The sequence below is a fragment of the Hylobates moloch genome, unplaced genomic scaffold, assembly GCF_009828535.3.
Source record: "Hylobates moloch isolate HMO894 unplaced genomic scaffold, HMol_V3 SCAFFOLD_23, whole genome shotgun sequence".
Lineage (NCBI taxonomy): Eukaryota > Metazoa > Chordata > Mammalia > Primates > Hylobatidae > Hylobates > Hylobates moloch.
Window position 1 is genome coordinate 42,047,210 of NW_026652298.1, and position 22,229 is coordinate 42,069,438.

The window sequence follows — 22,229 nt, forward strand, 5'->3', positions numbered from 1 at the left end:
TGGTGGGCGGGGCGGGGCAGCTGCCAGGACCAATGTGAGCTCGAGGCGGGCGGCGCGTCGGCGCTGAGCGGCAGTGGGAGCTGCCGGGAGTTGGAGCCTGCGTAGTTCGAGACCATGCTGCTGTTCTGCCCCGGCTGCGGGAACGGGCTGATCGTGGAGGAGGGACAACGCTGCCACCGCTTCGCCTGCAACACGTGCCCCTACGTGCACAACATCACCCGCAAGGTGGGACCCGAAGGCCGGCGCTGGGCCGCGGGCGACTCTCGCAGGCCTTCCGCTTCCTCCGACTGCTGCTCCATCGCCGCCAGCCCCCGGCGTCTGCCTCTGTCCGCTCTTTCTCGCGCCCCTTTGTGGTCTGCAGCAGATCTGTGGGCTCTACTTTCCAATACACTCAGAAAGCCCCACCGTTTCCCACCTCCTTGGGTTCCTGCTCCCACGCTTGCGCCCTTCTCTGCGTTCACAGCAGCGGCCACGGTGATTCCCTTAAAGCTGAGACACGCAGGTCCGTGCTGTGCGCAGAAACCTTCGGCTGTTCCCCAGCTCACGCAGACGAAAAGCCGGAGTTCTCCCAGGGCCTACCAGGTTCTGACACTGACTCCCTCCCCTACTTGCTTCTCCGATTTCAAGTCCTAATGCCCTTCCTGTTGACCTTTGCCCCATCAACACCGCCTCCTGGACGATCTCTCATCGTGCACATGGTGCCAGCAGGGCCTTTGCACTTACTGTCGCTCACTTCACTCTTCCCCTAGATGGCCGCCTTAGTCACTGGTCTTTACCGCATTTTAAATTTCAGCCCCTCATTCCAATTTATCCTCCTTCCCTTTGTAATTGTTTCCATAGGGCTTATTACCTTCTAATATATTATGTAATGTATTGTATGCTTTGTTTATTTATTTATTTATTTATTTATTTATTTATTTATTTATTGAGACAGAGTCTCGCTCTGTCGCCCAGGCTGGAGTGCAGTGGCGCGATCTTGGCTCACTGCAAGCGCCGCCTCCCGGATTCACGCCATTCTCCTGCCTCAGCCTCTCCGTGTAGCTGGGACTACAGGCGCCCGGCACCACGCCCGGCTAATTTTTTTTTGTATTTTTAGTAGAGACGGGGTTTCACCACGTTAGCCAGGATGGTCTCCATCTCCTGACCTCGTGATCCACCCACCTCAGCCTCCCAAAGTGCTGGGATTACAGGCGTGAGCCACCGCGCCCGGCCTTTTTTTGAGACAGAGTCTCGCTCTGTTTCCCAGGCTGGAGTGCAGTGGTGTAATCTCGGCTCACTGCAACCTCTGCCCCGGCTTCCCGAGTAGCTGGGATTACAGGCGCCTGCCACCATTCCCGGCTAATTTTTGTATTTTTAGTAAAGATGGGGTTTCACCGCGCTGGCCCGGCTGGTCTTGAACTCCCGACCTCAGGTGATCCGCTTGCCTTGGCCTCCCAAAGCGCTAGGACTACAGGCGCCTGCCACCACGCCCGGCTAATTTTTTGTATTTTTAGTAGAGATGGGGTTTCACCGTGTTAGCCAGGATGGTCTCATCTCCTGACCTCGTGATCCACCCGCCTCGGCCTCCCAAAGTGCTGGGATTACAGGTGTCAGCCACCACGCCTGGCCGAGTGAACTCTTATGTAATCCTGAAATATGAGGCAGCCCAGATTTGCGCTGTTCAGTTACTTGGAGTCTGAAGTGTTGTTTTTGTAGGTAACAAATCGGAAGTACCCAAAACTGAAAGAAGTGGATGATGTGCTTGGTGGAGCAGCTGCCTGGGAGAATGTTGACTCTACTGCAGGTAAGAGGGAAAACTGTTTCTGTTGCTAAACTGTGGATAATTATGAGGCTGTTGATGCCACTGCATGGCAGAGTCTATAATGTCACATAAATGATGTAGGTTTCTAAAAATAGAAAATCGTTCTTGAATAATTTATTTGTGTTTGTTACTGTTTAATAATCTGTCAGACAAGCAATATTTGTACCAGCCTTGGAGTCATACAGGCCCGGGTTAGATTCTCAGGGCAACCTTGTATTGTTGTAGGACCTTCCTCAGGTCTCTTGACTTCTCTGGGGCTAATCCATATTTGTAGGTCGTGAGGGCATAAAGTGAATTATACCGTGCTTGGTATATAAGAGGCACTCAACAGGTGATAGCTTTGATAATGGCAATGATGAGTAAATTAATAAAAATAAGAGTCTAAGGAAAAAAATATGTTCTTTCTGTTTGATATGGTTTGTCTGTGTCTCCACCCAAATCTCATCTTGAATTATAGTTCCCATAATCCCCAGGTTTCCTGGGAGGGGCCCAGTGGGAGGTAATTGAATCACGGGAGCAGTTTCCCCCCATGCTGTTCTCCTGATAGTGAGTGAGTTCTCACAAGATCTGATCGTTTTATAAGCGTTTGGCGTTTCCCCTTCTCGCACGCATTCTGTCTCCTGCTGCCCTGTGAAGAGGTCCCTTCCACCACGATTGTAGGTTTCCTGAGGCATCCCCAGCTATGCAGAACTGTGAGTAAATTAGACCTCTTTTCTTGGCTGGGTGTGGTGGCTCACGTCTGTAAATCCCAGCAGTTTGGGAGGCCAAGGTAGGCAGATCACTTGAGGTCAGGAGTTCCATACCAGCCTGGCCCACATGGCGAAACACTGTCTCTACTAAAGATAAAATAATTAGCCGGGTGTGGTGGCACAAGCCTGTAGACCCAGCTGCTCAGGAGGCTGAGGCACGAGAATTGCTTGAACCCAGGAGGCAGAGGTTGTAGTGAGCTCAGATCGCACTACTGCCCTCCAGCCTTGGTGACAAGAGTGAGACTCTGTCTCTAAACAAACAAACAAACAAACAAAACCCCTTTTTTCTACATAAATTACCCAGTCTCAGGTATTCATAGCAGTGTGAGAATGGACTAATACACGGTTCTAATATAGATTTTTAGAAGATAATAGCAATGAGCGTTAAACTGCAGATTGGGTAAAATAAATGTTTATTGCATGTCTGATAGAGATAGATGTGACCAGGAGAAGAAAGGGGAAGGCCCTAAATAGAAGTTGTTTTGAGAGGTGAGAGAGATAACTGATGGTTAGTATTGTGTTTTTCCCCCTATAAAAGAACATACAGGCCAGGTGTGGTGGCTCACGCCTGCAGTCTCAGTGCTTTTGGAGGCCAATGCAGGTGGATCACCTGAGGTCAGGAGTTCGAGACCAGCCTGGCTAGCATGGTGAAACCCCGTTTCTGCTAAAAATACAAAAAATTAGCCAGGCGCGGTGGCAGGCGCCTGTAATCCCAGCTACTTGGGAGGCTGGGACAGGAGAATCGCTTGAACCCGGGAAGCAGAGGTTGCAATGAGCCGAGATTGCATCATTGCACTCCAGCTTGGGCAACAAGAGCGAAACTGTCAAAAAGAAGAAGAAGAAGAAGAAGAAGAAGAAGAACATACAAATCTGTTATGTGAAAAAGTTAGTGGCTGGTGCTGTGGCTCACACCTATAATCCCAGCACTTTGGGAGGCCGAGGTGGGTGGATCACGAGGTCAAGATATCGAGACCAGCCTGGCCAATATGGTGAAACCTCGTCTCTACTAAGAATACAAAAAGTAGCTGGGCATGATGGTGCAGGCCTGTAATCCCAGCTACTTGGGAGGCTGAGGCAGGAGAATCGCTTGAACCTGTGAGGCGGAGGTTGTAGTGAGCTGAGATCGTGCTATTGCACTCCAGCCTAGGCAACAAGAGCAAAACTCTGTCTCAAAAAAAAAAAAAAAAACAAATTAGCCAGGCTCAGTGGCGCATGCTTGTAGTCCCAGCTACTCAGGAGGCTGAGGCAGGAGAATTGCTTGAACCAGGAGGCGGAGGTTGCAGTACACCGAGACCATGCCGCTGCACTCCAGCCTGAGCGAGACTGTCTAAAAAAAATATTCTTTTTACCTAACGTCAGAAATAGTGTTAGAGTGTTTGAAGCCATTTCTATCAGGTGTAGGATAAGTTTCTCAAAGTGAAATTGCTTTGAAGAGAAATATGTGCCTTGGGGTACTTCTTTTTTTTTTTTTTTGACGGAGTCTTGCTCTGTCATCTAGGCTGGAGTGCAATGGTGCAATCTCGGCTCACTGCAACCTCCACCTCCCGGGTTCAAGCGATTCTCCTGCCTCAGCCTCCCTAGTAGCTGGGATTACAGGCACCTGCCACCACGCCCGGCTAAGTTTTGTAGTTTTGGTAGAGACGGGGTTTCACCATCTTGGCTAGGCTGGTCTTGAACTCACGACCTCGTGATCCACCTGCCTCAGCCTTCCAAAGCTCTGGGATTACAGGCATAAGCCACCATACCCGGCCTCTTCTCTTCTTTTGATCCCACACCAGAATCTCCCTTAATGCTCAATTCTTTTTTTTTTTTTTTTTTGAGACGGAGTCTCGCTGTGTTGCCCAAGCTGGAGCGCAGTGACGCGATCTCGGCTCACTGCAAGCTCCGCCTCCCGGGTTCACGCCATTCTTCTGCCTCAGCCTCCCGAGTAGCTGGGACTACAGGCGCCCGCCACGACACCTGGCTAATTTTTTGTATTTTTAGTAGAGATGGGGTTTCACCGTGTTAGCCAGGATGGTCTCGATCTCCTGACCTTGTGATCCGCCCGCCTTGGCCTCCCAAAGTGCTGGGATTACAGGCGTGAGCCAGCGCGCCCGGCCCTTAATGCTCAATTCTTGACAATGCAGGCTTTTCCCAGCATTTACTTCAAAACTCTTCCACCATCTAACCATTACTTAGTCTTAGGCATTTTGTTACAGCAGCACAAAATGGACCAAAACAGTTACCTTCCATGCTATGTTTCCCACCAGCCTTCAGCTGGATTTGAGAAGAACCATGGGACTCAGGGAGGGGGGAAGGAGAGTGTGTGAGTCACAGGTCTCCCAGATTCCCTTAGTGTTAGAGCGTAGTGGGAATGACATCACTGTTTGTAGATCTACCCTCGTCAAGGGGGATCAAATGAGCAGGGAGGTTCTTTACCATCTTTAAAGATATTAAGTAGGCTGGGCACGGTGGCTTACGTCTGTAATCCCAGCACTTTGAGAGGTTGAGGTGGGCGGATCACGAGGTCAGGAGTTCGAGACCAGCCTGGCCAACATAGTGAAAACCCGTCTCTACTGAAAATACAAAAAAATTAGCCGGGCGTGGTGGCAGGTGCCTGTAATCCCAGCTACTTGGGAGCCTGAGGCAAGGAGAATCACATGAACCCGGGAGGCAGAGGTTGCAGTGAGCTGAGATTGCCCAACTGCCCTCCAGCCTGGGTGACTTCGAGGTTCCATCTAAAAAAAAAAAAAAAGATATTAAGTAATACCTACTTTTTTTTTTTTTTTTTTGATACCGAGTCTCACTCTGTCGCCAGGCTGGAGCGCAGCGGCGTGATCTTGGCTCACTGCAATCTCTGCCTCCTGGGTTCAAGCGATTCTCCTGCCTCAGTCTCCCAAGTAGCTGGGATTAAAGGTGCCGGCCACCACACCCGGCTAATTTTGTATTTTTAGTAGAGACGGGTTTCACCATGTTGGCCGGGGTGGTCTCAAGCTCCTGACCTCAGGTGATCCACCTGCCTCGGCCTCCCACATACTAAGTAATACCTACTTTTGACAGTCATGAGCATCATCTTTTTTTAATGTGGTCACTTCTTTTTTGTCATTGCCAGAGCCGTGTCCCAAATGCGAACATCCTCGTGCTTACTTCATGCAGCTTCAGACTCGCTCTGCAGATGAGCCGATGACCACCTTCTACAAGTGCTGCAATGCTCAGTGTGGACACCGCTGGAGGGATTAGAGCCAGGATGGCCCAGCTGCCTTAGTGTGTGCTTACGTTGTCCCTCGGGGTAGATGCTTAGCTGGCAGTGTGAATCGTGTGTCCTGAGGGTCTTTGCTGGTGTGGTGGAAAGATAAACCTTTTGAGGTGAAGACCCGGGGGTCAGGAAATATGGCTTATCTGCCAGGCAGGGTGGATGAAGTCATGAATGTCTGGGAGTTTTTCTGAGTGGGGAGGAGACGGAGACCCATAATTAAATATGCTCCGTTCAAAGTCCTGTTCTTTCATCTGCCACATTTATTGGCAGTTGACATTCCCTTACTCCTAATCAACACTCTTAAATATTTGTACTGTTTCCAAAACTTAGTACATTACATGTCCCTAATATTTAACTGTTACTTGTAAACTTGTGTAATTTATTATTTATTTTAATCAAAATTCTGAATGTTTCATTTAAATGAAAGTTCTAATATTGCCTTGTCAGTGTTTTAAATAGCTTAAGAGAGGCTGGGTGCGGTGGCTCACGCCTGTAATCCCAGCACTTTGGGAGGCTGAGGCAGGCGGATCACGAAGTCAGGAGATCGAGACCATCCTGGCTAACACGGTGAAACCCCGTCTCTACTAAACATACCAAAAATTAGCCGGGCGTGGTGGCGGACGCCTGTAGTCCCAGCTACTTGGAGAGGCTGAGGCAGGAGAATGGTGTGAACCCGGGAGGCGGAGCTTGCAGTGAGCTGAGATCGCGCCACCGCACTCCAGCCTGGGGGACAGAGCGAGACAATGTCTCAAAAAAAAAAAAAGAAAACTTCTGAAGAGGTAGAAAGCAAACCCCAAATCACAGTGATCCCAGAATGGACTCCACGTCCTTACATTTGAACAGGCTGTGAAAATGCTCATCACCGGGATTTCAGTTTCTCTCTTTCTTCCTGTTCTTACTCCCTTAGTCATTTTTTTGAACCTTTCCTGATTTGCTTCCTAGGGCTGCTTTAAATGTGTAAGATACTATTTATTTATTTATTTAAGACAGAGTCTTGCTCTGTTGCCCAGGCTGGAGTGCAGTGGCGCGATCTCGGCTCATTGCAATCTCTGCCTTCCAGGTTCAAGGGATTCTCCTGTGTCAGCCTCCCAAGCAGCTGGGACGACAGGCGCCCGCCACCACACCCAGCTAATTTTTGTATTTTTAGTAGAGACAGGGTTTCACCATATTGGCCAGACAAGTCTTGAGCTCCTGACCTCATGATCCACTCGCCTTAGCTTCCCAAAGTGCTGGGATTACAGGCGTGAGCCACTGCGCCGGGCTGAGTTACAATGGTTTTTTTTTTTTCTGAGATGGAGTTTCGCTCTTGTTGCCCGAGCTGGAGTGCAGTGGCGTGATCTCGGCTCACCATAACCTTCACTTCCCTGGTTCAAGCGATTCTCCTGCCTCAGCCTCCCAAGTAGCTGGGGTTACAGGTATGCACCACCACACCTGGGTAATTTTGCATTTTTAGTAGAGACGGGGTTTCTCCATGTTGGTTGGGCTGGTCTCCAACTCCTGACCTCAGATAATCTGTCTGCCTCGGCCTCCTAAAGTGCTGGGATTACAGGTGTGAGCCACTGTGTCCGGCCAATCTTTACATTTAATATGAGTATTTTCTTATTGTTTGAACATGTTGACCAGTTCCTGAGCCTGTAATCTCTAGTTGGCTCTAGTTCAGAATCGTTTGTTCTGGTTTTGCAAATGTGATTTTATCATGTGGGTATTATCTGTAGTCTTCTGCTTATGCTGTTAGTTTTATTTCCTCAGGCAACAGTTCTTCTGTTTGAGTTTGTTCTTAGGAGGCAGCATGGATCTGTGGCACACGTCATGTACTCTGAAGCCAGCATCCCTGACTGCATCTTAGCTGTGAAACCCTGGTCAAGTTGCAGAACCTCCGCCTTCATTTCCTCATCTATAAAGTAGATATAATAATAGCCTGTTTTGGCCGGGCGCGGTGGCTCACGCCTGTAATCCCAGCACTTTGGGAGACCTAGGCAGGCGGATCACGAGGTCAGCAGATGGAGACCATCCTGGCTAACATGGTGAAACCCTGTCTCTACTAAAAATACAAAAAATTAGCCAGGCGTGGTGGCGGGCGCCTGTAGTCCCAGCTACTCTGGAGGCTGAGGCAGGGGAATGGCGTGAACCCGGGAGGCGGAGCTTGCAGTGAGCTGAGATCGGGTCACTGCACTCCAGCCTGGGTGACAGAGTGAGACTGTATCTCAAAAAATAATTTATAATAATAGCCTGTTTTAGGGGTTTACAAACATTGTTTTCTTAAGGGTCGTAGGGTGAATATTATCATTATTTACTTTTTAGTTTTCTTTGAGACAGGGTCTCACTCTGTTGCCCAGGCTGGATGTAGTGGAAATGTAGCAGGATTGATCAAGAATCAGAGAGACTGAGGGGTTGAGGGGGATATTTATTATTTAGGTGCACGGGCCCGGTCAGATTAACATCTAAAGGACTGAGCCCTGAACAAAGAGTTAAATTACCTTTTAAGCATTTTGTGGGGTGGAGGGAGATCTGTACAGGAGGAAGCATATTACAGAAGCAAGAAACAAAGACAGTTATTTAATTGAGACATGCATTACATCATTTCTTACTTTTCAAGGAAAAACATGTTTTATGATTTGAGTTTATCTGTCTAGTGACCTCGCAGCTGCACAGCTGGAGAAACGGGTCTTCCCAATGCCTGGGAAGGGAGGAGATAAGGCTCACTGGCCACAGAAAAACAGGCGGTTAACTTTTACAGGACTCCAGCTCTTTCTCTTTCTCAGGGGGAACTGGGTTTTCTTACATACAGCTGGGTTTCTGCTTACACGCTCTTTAATTTCTTTTAATTCCTGTTCCATTTCCCCCCTTTGGTGCTTTTTATAACAGAGGTGTTAATAGAAAGCACCACTATTTGCCACCTCTTCGCGGAGCTGAGCTGCTTCTTCTACTGGCAGCGTCTGATATTTGGTTAATGCCGTCAACTGCGTGGTAGTGTGTTGGGTTACTATTCCCTCTGTAGTTGACTGAACGCCCCTAATAAACAGGAGTAAAAGGCAAGGGAGGATGAGGTAGATGCCAAGAATAAATAAGAACCCACCATCGAGAGTTTCAAACCCTCCAAAGATTGAGAACCGTCCTCCAAACAAGGAATCCAGGGGCCACCTGGACCAAGTGTGACCTGGGACGTGGGCCGACCTGTGCATTCTAGCTGTGATGTCCCTGACAGCTTTGCCATTATCATCGATTTCCAGGCAACAGTGGGTTAAATTAAATTTTCCATATACTCCTCCTTCTGAGGCTAAGAGGTAATCTGAAGCCAATCTATTTTGATATATGGCATTTCTTTTTTTTTTTGAGACAGAGTCTCGCTCTGTCGCCTAGGCTGGAGTGCGGTGGCGCGATCTTGGCTCACTGCAAGCTCCACCTCCTGGGTTCACATGATTCTCCTGCCTCAGCCTCCCGAGTAGCTGGGACTATAGCTGCCCGCCACTGTGCCCGGCTAATTTTTTGTATTTTTAGTAGAGATGGAGTTTCACCATGTTAGCCAGGATGGTCTCGATCTCCTGACCTTGTGATCCGCCCGCCTTGGCCTCCCAAAGTGCTAGGATTACAGGCATGAGCCACTGCGCCTGGCCTAATTTTTATATATTTTTTTGTAGAGACAGGGCTTTGCCATGTTGCCCAGGCTGGTAACTTCCATATGTTTTTTATAGGCAATTTTTTTTAATTTTATATTTTTTATTTAATTTTTTTGAATTTAACCTCAGAATGTGATTATAGACAAAATTGAAAACATAATAATTGAGTTTAATTTTTGTAATGTGGGTCTATTACTGAGAAGAGTGGATGCCATTTTGCTTAATTTGGGTTCACATTTAGTGTTCCCTATCATTGAAATCAATTGCAAATGTGCATCTGTGAATGCTGGTTACCTGCAGGAGAGCAAACGAAGTGTACCATTGACACCACTGATAGAGTCGATAGATTCACCACTGATAATGGATTCAGATATTTCCCACAGAGTTCCTGCTGACGAATAATGCAGTGAAGTCAGGCGCAGTGGCTCATGCCTGTAATCCTAGCACTTTGAGGCTGAGGTTGGCAGATCACCTGAGGTCAGGGGTTCGAGACCAGCCTGGCCAACATGGCGAAACCTCATCTTTACCAAAAATACAGAAATTAGGCTGGGGATGGTGGCACAGCTTGTAATCCCAGCTGTTCCGGGTGCTGAGGCAGGAGAACCTGGAAGGCAGAGGTTGCAGTGAGCCGAGATTGCGTCATTGCACTCCAGCCTGGGCGACAGAGTGTGACTCTGTCTCAATAATGATAATGATAATAATAGTAATAATAATGATGATGATGGAGTGAAAACCATACAGTTTAAGCAGTTTATGTTTTCACAACCTTCGTACATTTGTCCAGCTAAGCTTTCTCCTGCTCCACACATGCTTTTACCAGCGCCAGTTTTAACACATGTTAGTGGATTCCTTTTTTGCTGCATTAGTTTCCTCATCTTTGGGAATATTCTTGCTGCAGTTGTTGGTTTTTTTTTTTTTTTTTGAGACAGGGTTTCACTGTCACCTAGGTTGGCGTACAGTGGTGCAATAATGACTCACCACAACCTGAAATTGCTGGGCTCAGGAGATCCCCCCACCTCAGCCTCCCGAGGAGCTGGGACTACAGGCGTGGGCCACCCTGCCCAGCTAAGGGAGGGTGAAAGGCTGAGCTTGCCTGAAGACCCTCCCGTGGGTGTGGCACAGCCTGTGGTCTGAGGCAGGGGTCTAGCTGTGGGGCAGCCCACAGCTTCACAGGGGCCCAGGCAACCAGGGCAGGCAGGCCGTGAGGCCCAGTGGTCATCTGGGCCAGGTCTTGATGCTGAGGCCGTGGAACAGGTGAGGCTCTGAGAAGGGCCCAGAGTGACCATGGGCTGGAGACTGTGTCCACAGATCCAATGCAGGAGAGGGTGTGTTGGGCAGTGATGTCAGCCAGGCTCCCCAGCAGGACTGGGGGTGTCAGGGGCAGCTCTGTCCCAGGTGGCAGACACTGGCTTCCCCTCTTGCTCTCACAACTGTCCTGTGACCTGGTGTTGTCTGAGCTGTGGTAAGGCCTCCCTGGTGACATCCAGGAGCACGGAGCATGTGGGTGGGGGTGTGTGCACCTGCTCTGACTGCCTGGTCCTGTGGTCAATGATGGGGGAAGGCAGGTCTGCCTGTAGCTCCACCCCATTTGTAAAGCACTGTGGTGCCTTCTGCTGGGGCATGTGCTGAGTAGTGCCTCGCAGGCACTGCCGTCGGGAAGTTCGCAGGCTTGTGTAGAAGCTGATGGGAATGTGCCAAGAACAGAGGTGTCAGGAGCCAGGTATTGGGCAGGTCCCAGGTCTCTGAGCCTCAGTTTCCTCATCTGTAGGAGGGTGGTAACCCTGCCCTGCTCAGTTTACCAGGTGCAGATAGAAGTTTTCAGTGCAGAGGAAAAGCAGAGACCTTCCCCTCAGATGGCCATATTGCCTTGTTGCTGTACCCAACTCTCCAGTGCTCGCCAGGGTGTGTCCTGGCCTCCTTTGCAGCTGTCAGGTGTCACATGTGGGTCCTGCCCTACCATCCCCTCTCCCTGTCTAGAAACGAGGCCTGCTGAGCTTGAAGCCACCCACTCCCTGCTCTCAAGCCGTCTGCTCCTGGGTTAGCTTGTGGCTGGCCTGGCCTGATTCTACACAGATGTGGGTGTTTCTCCACTGCTGGGGCAGCAGTTGTCCATCCTGGGGCCTGGGCCAGCTCTCAGCTGTGGCTATTGTGCCTGTGCTTCCCCCAGGTCCTGGTGGTCACTCCAGCCCTGCCCTCACATATCCCAAGAGCAGGCTGACTGTCTTCCCCATTCCTACCTTTCCAGTATCTGCTGCAAGAAGGGACAGACACTGCTGCAGAGAACTTGCCATGGTGTTTCATGTTGTGGCCGGTGGTGCCAGGCTGCACGCTCCATTCTAGGGGAGGGTGAGGCTTCCCTATCATCAGTCTTAACAGGGGACTGTCCTGTGGGTACCTGGGTAGGCTGCCAGGAGTGGGGTTAGAGTAGTGCCTACTGCCTGTTTAGAGTGTGTGAGTTCCTTAAGAGTGTGCATGCTGGGCCAGGCATGGTGGCTCATGCCTGTAATCCCAGCACTGTGGGAGACCGAGGCGGGCAGATCATGAGGTCAGGAGTTCAAGACCAGCCTGACCAACATGGTGAAACCCTGTCTGTACTAAAAATACAAAAGTTAGCTGGGAATGGTGGTACGCACCTGTAATCCCAGCTACTCAGGAGGCTGAGGCAGGAGAATCACTGGAACCCAGGAGGCAGAGTTTGCAGTGAGCTGAGATTGCGCCACTGCACTCCAGCCTCTCCACTCCAATGAGACTCTGTCTCAAAAAAAAAAGAAAAAAAAAAAAGGCATGCATGCTGTAGTCTGCGTATATGTCTGTTTTTTTTCTCCTCCTTAACACTAGTCAATCTTGTATAATCAGGCTGGCCCTGCTTCCTGCTTAGAAGCTATTGGTGTGTCATCTGGGCATCTGGAGCTGCAAATAGGGTGATAGGGCGTCAGTAGCCTTCCCACACTCAAGAGCTTCCTGACACCCAGCCCCTCATCTCCAGCCAGCCTCTGGCTCTCCCAGGAATCTTGGGGCTCAGGCCTCATACTCCAGCATAGAGGGCTTTGCCCTTCTGGTGTGCTTTCCCTTGGAGGAACCTTGGAACAGGGGTACCACAGAGCTCTGGAAGTGCTGTCTGTTGCATCGATACCTCGCTGCTGCCTTCGTCCACCTTCCTGGGGCAGAATCCTGGGATGGGTCTTTATTTAAGAAGACAAAAGGGAAAGAGAATGCATAGAGGCTGGGCATGGTGGCTCACTCCTGTAATCCCAGGACTTTGGGAGGCTGGGGCTGGTGGATCACTTGAGGCCAGGAGTTCGAGAACAGCTTGGCCAACAAGGTGAAACCGTCTCTACTAAAAATACAAAAAAACTAACTGGGTGTGGCAGTGGGCACCTGTAATCCCAACTACTTGAGAGGCTGAGGCAGAAGAATCGCTTGAACCCAGGAGTCGGAGGTTGCAGTGAGCGGAGATCGCACCACTGCACTCCAGCCTGGGCAACAGAGGGAGACTCCGTCTCAAAAAAAAAAAAAAAAAAGAGAGAGAGAGAAGAAGAAAAGAATGCATAGAGGCTGTCTGTGACCCTGGGCAAGTCATTTTCCCTGCTTCACTCCTTGGGACTCAGCCTGTGAACGGGGACAGTGCTTCTCCCTTACAGAGCTGTTGTGAGAATTTTCATAGAAAATGCACCAGTGGAGGCCGGAGGCTGGGTGCAGGGGCGGAGACGCGGAGAACGTGGGACCCTGGGTTAAGGGAGCTGGGAAACTGCCGCAGGTTTGTTTAAACGCTTTTTTTTTTTTGGTGGCGGAACACGAAATAAAGTTCCTGCGTGTGCGGTTCGGGCGGCCTGAAGTGCGTTCAGTTCAGCCGGGCTGTCCCTCCTCCTGGTCCCGACCCCTCAACCCCGGGCCGAACACCGCCCTCTCCGCGGGACAGTCTCTCTATGGCCGGCGCGTTTCGCTTAGCAGGGTCCTCAGAGGGACCGCGTTAGAGCCTGGGTTTCCTTCCAGGGGCACCAGCGCTCCCTGCGTGGACCGACCCCACCGCTTACCCATTGCTGGACGCTTGGCCTGTTGCCGTCTCCTGGCTGCGTGAACAGTGCTGTCTGCAGAGCTCTCTTGCGTTGAGTGTTTCGCGTCTGTCCCCAGAAGTGGGATTGTTGGACCATCTCTGCCCATTTTAAAATTGGGAAATGACATGATCTGATTTAAGCTATTTAAAAATCACTTGGGCCTGGGCTCAGTGGCTCACCCCTGTAATCACAACACTTTGGGAGGCCGAGACAGGCGGATCACCTGAGGTCAGGAATTCTTCCTTCCTTCCTTCCTTCCTCCCTCCCTCTCTCCCTCTCTCCCTCCCTCCCTTCCTTCCTTATCTCTTTTTCTCTTTCTCTCTTTCTCTCTTTCTCCCCTTCCCTTCCCTTCCCTTCCCTTCTCTTTCTTTTTCTTTTTTGAGACGGTCTCCCTCTGTTGCCCAGGCTGGAGTGCAGCGGCGTAATCTGGGCTCACTGCAACCTCCCTGCCTCGGGCTCCCGTGATTCTCCTGCCTCGGCCTGCCGAATACCTGGGATTGCAGGCACACACCACCACGCCTGGCTGGTTTTTGTATTTTTGGTGGAGACGGGGTTTCGCCGTGTTGGCCAGGCTGGTCTCCAACTCCTGACCTCGAGTGATCTGCCCGCCTCGGCCTCCCGAAGGGCTGGGATTACAGACAGCGTCTCGCTCACTCAATGCTCAAAGTTGCCCAGGCTGGAGTGCAGTGGCGTGATCTCGGCTCACTACAACCTCCACCTCCCAGCCGCCTGCCTTGGCCTCCCAAAGTGCTAAGATTACAGCCTCTGCCCAGCTGCCACCCCGTCTAGGAAGTGAGGAGCACCTCTGCCTGGCCGCTGTGCAACCTTCCAAGTGTGAAGTGACAGCCTTCGTTGTAGAACGAATGAAGGCACTGGCACTGATTATATAACACCTTGGCAGCTGTCTCAAGTCGTTGATGGTGGAGGTATTGGAATTATAGAAGAAAGCAAACACACAAATTTGACTAAAGGCGATTTTGTGACTTCTTTCTATTGGCCCTGTCAAACCAAGGTTATTCTGGATGGAAATAGCCTTGAAAAGGTGATATATATATGAACGTATCTGATTTTTTTCCCCTGTATAATTCTTTGTGCATTTGATATTCAGTTGTGTTTGTAATCACGGAAAAATAAAAGCATATATTTTCTTAAAAAAAAAAAAAAGAAAGAAAATGCACCTGTGGTGGTTGTTCGTAGTGACTGGTTCCCCCAATCCTGACTCCTCTGCAGAATGGGGCCTGGGCCCAGGGACAGGAGATGGGCTGGCAGAGGGTGCCCGTCCTAGAGAGGAGCCTTCTTTGTGGATGTGGAGACCTAGCTAAGTCAAAGTCTGGATCTAAGTTTGAGGGTGCATCTGACACCCTGAAGCCATGAATCTTTGGCTGGGTCAACCGGCCTTTCTGAGATTCAGTTCCTTATCAGTAAACCCTGGGCAGTGGTGCCCAGTGTCTTTCACAGGACACTGTGTGAGTGCAGATGGAGACCCACTGTGCACTCTGCTGGGGAGCAGTTCATGGGGAGCACCCCTCCAGAGAGGGATGGCTCGCACAGGCCCTCAGCCCAGCCCCTCACAGGCTGGACCTTGGACAGTGAGACCCTGAGGCGAGACATGGGCACCTGGGTCCTGGCCTGCACCTGTGTCTTCTCTGGAGTCTCTGTCTCGGGGGAAGGACGAGGTGAGGGCTGGGCACTAGTGTCTGTATGAGGTGGGTGGAGAACTAGGGCGTGTTTGGGGGATTGGGTTGTCCGATGCTGAGCCCCTAGGGAAAGGTTTGGCCCAAACTGTGCTGGGGTGTGTCCTCTAGGGTTCAACCTGGACTTGTTTCTATTCTTCCTTCCTTTACCTCCCTATCTTCAGTCCCTGGACAGACCTTAGTCTCCCTTCCTTCACCCTCTTGATGCCTCTCTGGGTCTGACTTGCCCATGTACCATGGGCCAGAGCCCGTCACTTCCCAGGCCTCCCAGTGCTTCCCTGGACAGATTCTGGGAGCATTCACTGGTAACTGCCCTGCTAGGGTGTCAGCTGTCAGATCCCCCTGCAACCCCCCAACTGAGCTCTGCCCTGAAGCACTCACTGTGGGCTCCCAACCGTCACTGTCTCCAGGGCCAAGGGCTGGAACCTCCACCTGCCTCACCAACAACATTCTCAGGATCGATTGCCACTGGTCTGCCCCAGAGCTGGGCCAGAGCTCCAGCCCCAGGCTCCTCTTCACGAGATGAGTGTGGAGGGCCATGCCCACCTGGCAGGGATGAGGGTGAGGTCCCCAGGATTGCAGCAGATGTGCCAGGATAGTGTAGCAACCCCGTGGTGCTGACACTTGCCCTTTCCAGCAACCAGGCTCCTGGTGGCACACACAAGTGCATCTTGCGGGGCAGTGAGTGCACCGTCGTGCTGCCACCTGAGGCAGTGCTCGTGCCATCTGACAATTTCACCATCACTTTCCAAATGTGTGTCTGGGAGGGAGCAGGTCAGCCTGGTGGACCTGGAGTACCTGCCCCAGAGACACGGTGAACAGCGGCTATAGGTCCGGGGCGGGGCCCTTTGGCAAGAACATCCTGGCTGCTTGGGGGCTGGGAGCAGGGCCCTGCAGCCTGTGACCCCTGTGGCCCAGTGAGTGTTCTCAGTCCCTGCCAAGTGAGATCCAGGGCTGGGGGCAGGCTTGGCCCCTGGGAGGGGAGGGCCCACATGGTTACTGCAGGGGCAGGGTTTGTAGAAAATAAAGATGCACGGCTGCTAGTTGGGGCAGGGGCTGGCACTTGAGTCATGTGAAATGCACTTCAGTCATACCAGGAAGGACTCCAATAAGATGCTGGGAAGAATTTCCAGCAGCAGACTGTGAAGGAAAGGGAAAGCAAGATTTAGAAACCACCTAGTCTAGCTGCAGAGGCCAGAGGAAGTCATTGCTGTCCCGTCCCACCTGGGGCTTTTCTGGACCAGTCTCTCCCAGTGAGGTGCCTGGTCTGAGAGGGCCTTGACCATGCCCCTTGGGAATCTTTCAGATCCCTGGTGTTGGGTGTTCTGACTGACACACCCAGACCCATGGGGCTTCAGCCTTACGTAGATTCTCTCTGTTCCAGTGAAGCTGGACCCACTCTGAGTTGCAGAAGCAACATCAGCTCTGGCCGCTGCGTCCTGACCTGGAGCCTCAGTCCTGCCTCGGAGCTGATGACCACACTTCTCAGCTATGACCTGGCCTTCGAGAGGCAGGAAGAGGCCTGGGAGGTAACGCTTTGGCTGGGTTCCCCTGGGGGCCTCTCTCCTGGGAGCAGCAGTCCAGGGCAGACTCCCCACCCTAAATAAGGAGAGGTCAACTTGGAGTGAAGAGGAGGGGGGGAGCTAGAGCCAGGTGTGTGTGTGCACACATGCTGACATGCACATGTGTGTGCTTCGTGTGTGTATGGGAGTAGGGTGAGTGTGCCTGTGTTTATGTGTGTGCACATGTAAGTGTGCCCCTGTTTGTGTTTGTAAGTGTACACGAGTGTGTGCCACGTGGTTGTACACGTGAGTGTGCACATGGGCATGCCTACGGGTATGAGTGTGTATGTGAGTGTGGTGAGTTCCTTCTGTGCACACACTTGTGTTTGTGAGTGTGCATGCAAGTGTGATGAGTGTGAAAGTGTGCCTGTAGACATGTTTGCCTATGTGTGCATATGTGTATTTGTGGGCAAACGCAGCTGTGTCTGTGTGTGAGTGTGAGTGTGCCTTCTCTCTGTGTGTGCACGTGGACGTGGTGAGTGTGTTTGTGTGAACACAGATGTGTTCCTGTGTGTGCTATGTGAGCGTGTGCGTGTGTGTATTCTCGAGAGGGACCCAGCCCCACCTTCAGCACCTGCCAACTGTCCCCACCCCCACAGCGGGCCCAGCACAGGGATCACATTGTCGGGGTGACCTGGCTCATACTGGAAGCCTTTGAGCTGCACCCTGGCTTTATCCGTGAGGCCAGGCTGCGTGTCCAGATGGCCACACTGGAGGATGATGTGGCAGAGGAGGAGTGTTACACAGGCCAGTGGAGCGAGTGGAGCCAGCCTGTGTGCTTCCATGCTCCCCAGAGACAAGGTGGGCGCTGCTGTGGCCGCTGCACTTCCAGAGTCTGGGCTGGGCATCCTCTCCCCTGATCACCTCACCCCCGCACCCTTTCAGCCTCCCGGAAGCCCCTCCCTGAGGCAGCCATGCCCCAGTTGACCCCCTTCGTCTGAAGGTCCGAGGTCTGTAGGGAGGACACAAACACCTGCCAACTCTGGGGCTTCCTGGGAACCCGTAGTCAGTGGCTCCTGTTAGGAGTGAGGGCGGCAGGGCTGCACACTAGGGCTGGTGCTCCTGCCTGGAAGCTGGACATGACCTCAGTGTCCTTAATGAGGGCTGGGCTGACCCTTGCACACTGCAGTGCTGAGACAGCCCACGGACCTTATGACCCACTGTGTGGCAGATGGGAAGAGTGAGGCCCAGGAGTGTGGCTCACACAAGGTCCTTCAGCAGGTGACACAAACCTCCAAGGCCCATCACAAACCTTCCACTTTGGCCCAGGGCACTAAAGGGTGCACTTTTGCCAGGTGGGTTTTGGGGGAGCCTCCTGGCACTGAGGCTGCTCACAGCCCTGGGCCCTTCCTGCCCACGGGCCCTCTGATCCCACCCTGGGGGCGGCCAGGCAGCACCTTTGTCGCTGTGTCCATCTTTCTCCTGCTGACTGGCCTGACCTACCTCCTGTTCAAGCTGTCACCCAGGTAGGTAGCTGTGTGCGTGTGTGTGTGTGTGTACATGTGTGGGCGGGTAAGAGTGTACACGTTAGTGTGTGTGTGCAGATGTGTCACTGTGTGCATGTGTGAGTGTGTTGTGTGGTTCCTCCCCTCCCCTCTCAACTGCCTGGTCCTGGATGGGGTGGGCTTTTCGAGTCTCCGCTCTGGGCCAGTAGAGAGTTGTCAAGTTGGCAGGGGAGAGAAGGGAAGGGGGATCTGAGGCGGAGGCTGAAGATAAGGGCAGCTTGGTCCCGACCAGACCCGGAGTCACCGAGATCGAGAGCCCGGGGTCCTAGTCTCCTGCCTCTGGAGGAGCTTGGTTTGTTCATTTGTTCATATGTTCTACGAAAGGACAGTTGGGGCCTCTGGTGTGCTCAGGACCCTGTTCTCACCCTGGCAGATGCCTTAGAGAACAAGATGGACAAGGGCCCGCCTTAAATAAACCGTCACGCCTCATGCATCACATGTCAGGTTACAAGAGGGGATGCAGGGGCCATGTCAGGCCGCGGATGTGAGGAAGAGGATGTGGGGAGAGGGGTGTTGGGTGGGGCTAAGCAGGAGGGTGCTTGGCTTCTCCTTGGAGCAAAGGAAAGTATGAAATTGTGTAACACGACCTAATTTATGTTTTGAGGAATGGGTTGCTGGGAAAAGGGGACATGGGGGACCTGCTGGGGGCCAGTGGGGGCCAGTGGGGTGCCCACAGGGAGATGATTTGGCATGAGCCAGTGAAAGAAGTGGAGATAGAGCAAAGCAGAGGGAATTGCAGGGTCTTAGGAGGAGAAATCGAGGGGATTGTGGCTGGATGAGATCTGAGTGGTGACCCCTGAGGTAGGGAAATGGGGCACAGCCTTGTGGAAAGGTTGGCGAGGTCTCTGCACCTGTTGGGTTGGAGCTCCAGGTGACATCCTTATGGGAGGGTCAGGGGATCCTTGGCAGCAAGTCAGGTGCTCAGGGAGACACTGGGTGGGGGGGAGCCACAGATGTGCTGATGGCAAAGACAGAGTTCCTGGAGGTGCGGCTCCCTCTGTGGGCTGAGGATCTAGCTGGTAACTCCCCGTTCTGAACCCGCCATGGCAGCTCACGCGGTAAAGGACGCGCGCCTCAGTATAAGTCAGTTCTATGCGGCCGTTAGGCAAGAAGGCCCAGTTGGGTCCTGCCCTGAGAGTGGGTTGGGATGTGATGAGATGGGAGAGAGGCAGTGGCAGCGACGAGCTGGGCGGGCCTCCTGCTGATGGAAGGAAGCTCAGCCTCTGCAGTGACCTCAGGCCACCTGGGTCCCCATAGGCCTCTGACTGGCCTCTCCTGGCCTCAGGGTGAAGAGAACCTTCTACTAGAACGTGCCGTCTCCAGCGGTGTTCTTCCAGCCCCTCTACGGTGTGCACAATGGGAACTTCCAGGTGTGTGCAGAGACCACGGCAGGGCGTCGGGGGCAGGGGTTGCCCAGAGCTCTGGCCTGCCCTAGATGTTGGCTTTCATGAGGGTTCGCGGCCAGTGTGGGAACCTTGTCAGTCAGTGCTTGGAGCCTTTTTTGTATGTTCATGAATTTCAATTTATACGCGTGTCTCAAATGGGGAAAAATTAGCTTTATTTTCCATTGGTGATTTCTTTTTGTTCTCATGTCTCCAGTTCCACTGTTGATGGAAAAATGTAAATTTCTCATGACTTATCTCTGTCCCCTCTGGTTTGCAGCTGTCTGCACGCACCATGTGCCTCACCTCCTCCTTCTGCGAAGGTGTCTGTCCTGTGGCCGTGGGGAAGGGTCTGTGGTGTGTGTGTGCTGCCCTTGGGGCTCTCACTGCCTCTGGGCTCCTGCTCTGCCTGGTCCCCTGGTCCCCACAGATCGCATGCTGGCACCACAGCTGTGGAGTGGGTTCTGCACTTCCCCCTCTGTGGCCCTGTTGGGCCCCCACAGCCCAGGAACCAGTGAGCAACTTGGGGGTTGCATCAGCCCCTCCCCTCCCTGCTGGGCTGGCAGTTCATGCCCCCTGGGTGGGAGGAGGGGGAGAGGGAGGGCTCCATTGAATGGTCTCTGGTTTTTCCCCTCTGACTCCTCACTTTGGGCAAAGGACAAGACGCAGTGAGGGCCCTTCCTGGGTTCTGGGCCAAGCTGACCCCTCTTTTCCAGGATCTTCCCTCCCTGCGCCCTGGGGCATCCCTGGGCCCTGTGTGGCAAGGATGTCCCTTCCACACCACGGCTCCAACTTGCTATGCAGAAAAATCGTTTTTTCTCTCAATGAGGAGGCTGGTTTTCAAGATTTTTGTCCAAATGTTCAATTTGAACCATAAACTGCGCACCTGGCTCTTGGCAGAGTCTCCCCCTTTCCCCAAGGCGGTAGGTGTGACCATCAAGAGCCTGGTCAGCCGAGTACAAGGCTGAGCAGGGCACAGATCGTGACTGTCTCCTGGACTGTCATCCTGTTGCAGGTACCAGCCCTTCCCTAGAGAATCAGGGCACCTGCCAGGGGTTATTTAGACCCTCGGGTGGGGCTCTGGTACCACAGGTTTGTCTCCAGGGAGCAGTACAGTGAGGGACAGTGTGTTGTGTGTGACGCATGGGATGGAAGTTCCTGGTCTCACCAAGGGAACAGCTTCCTTTTGGAGGTGGGGGCTTCCTGTGGCCCCATAGAAGGATCCAGGTCTGCTAGCCTTAGCCCAGTGCTTTAAAAGTCACCAGTCCTGACAGCGACTCGTGTGTGTGTGTGTGTGTGTGTGTGTGTGTGTATGGTGGTAATGCCCAGTCCCTGCAGCTGCTGAAAGGCCTTGAGGCACATGCTGTCAGGAGTTGGCTCTGTCCTGGGAAGATATCACCATCTGTACCTTGGTTCAGGCTGCTGTGAGCACCAGGCCCTGTGCTGGTGGAGCAGTGAGGAGCCTGAAGGGACTCAGGGTCCCATGATGAGGCTGGGCTGGCACATGGAGGAAAGACAGAATGTCCAAGACACAGGCGCTGCTTGGCCTCTGGGTGTGGACCTCAGGAGGGCTTCCTGGAGGAGGAGGGATGCTGGGCTTGCCAGAAAGGAGGCAGCTGCTCCCCGGATGAGTTCTGAACATGCTACCTGAGCCCTTCCCTCCTCCTGCACTCTGTTCCAGACTTGGATGGGGGCCCACAGGGCTGGTGTGCTGCTGAGCCAGGACTGTGCTGGCACCCGACGAGGAGCCTCGGAGCCCTGCGTCCAGGAGGCCACTGCACTGCTCACCTGTGGCCCAGCGGGTCCTTGGAAATCTGTGGTCCTGGAGGAGGAGCAGGAAGGCACTGGGACCTGAGCTCAGAACATGTGCTGCCAGCAGGGTGTACGGAGTGGAGGGGGCGGCCACTTGCCTATCGGCCACAGGAGGACTGGGCCGCCACGTCCCCACCAGGGCACGTTGCTCCCTTCTGTTCTCAGCAAGGCTCGGTCCTGGATGTTCTCGGTCCCTGACTTGCCAGATGCATCATGTCTGTTTTGGGAAAATGGACTGAAGTCTCCGGAGCCCTTGTCTGGGACTGAACCTCCTGAGAACGGGCCCCAGCAGGGTTCGAAGGTCCTGTCTGGATGGAGGCTCAGGGGCAGCTTCAGGGAGGAAGGATCCCTCCGCTCAGTGCCTGTAGGGAGGAACCTCTACCTTCCACATCCTGCCCACAGGTTCCTCCTCCCGCTGTCCCTTTTCTTTCTCCCTGGCCTCTCTGAGAAGAGGTGGGTGGTTTCTCAGCTGTTCCACCTTCATCCCCTTAAAGGGCCAGCCTGGGCCCAGTGGACACAGGTAAGGCACCATGACCACCTGCTGTGACCTCTCTGTGCCTTCCTGAGCCACCTTTCTAGAGATTAAAAGGGGCTTCATGGCTGTTCCAAAGTGCTGATGGCTGGGAAGAGGGGCCAGAGGAGGAGTGAGGGGTGAGGTTTGGCCAGTCCTAGGCTTTCTGGGCTCTAGGCACAGCGCGGTAGATGCTCAATGACAGTTTCGGGGACAGCAGGGTGGAGGCTCAGGGGCAGCTCCGGGGACAGCAGGGTGGAGGCTCAGGGACAGTTCCTGGGAGGCCAGAGCCCTCATTCCTCCTTG

At 52.8% G+C, this 22,229-nt stretch overlaps 1 protein-coding gene and 1 pseudogene across 1 annotated transcript; both read left to right on the forward strand.

Annotated features, from left to right (window-relative positions):
- The first annotated feature begins 81 nt into the window (after nucleotides 1–81).
- POLR3K (RNA polymerase III subunit K) lies at nucleotides 82–6,237 on the forward strand. Its single transcript, XM_032145294.2, has 3 exons — nucleotides 82–225; nucleotides 1,696–1,783; nucleotides 5,642–6,237. The coding sequence occupies exons 1-3, from the start codon at nucleotides 115–117 to the stop codon at nucleotides 5,767–5,769; spliced, it is 327 nt and encodes a 108-aa protein (XP_032001185.1). The 5' UTR covers nucleotides 82–114; the 3' UTR covers nucleotides 5,770–6,237.
- Nucleotides 6,238–14,970: 8,733 nt separating this feature from the next.
- Nucleotides 14,971–21,610, forward strand: LOC116462406 (interleukin-9 receptor-like; annotated as a pseudogene).
- The last annotated feature ends 619 nt before the right edge of the window (nucleotides 21,611–22,229 follow it).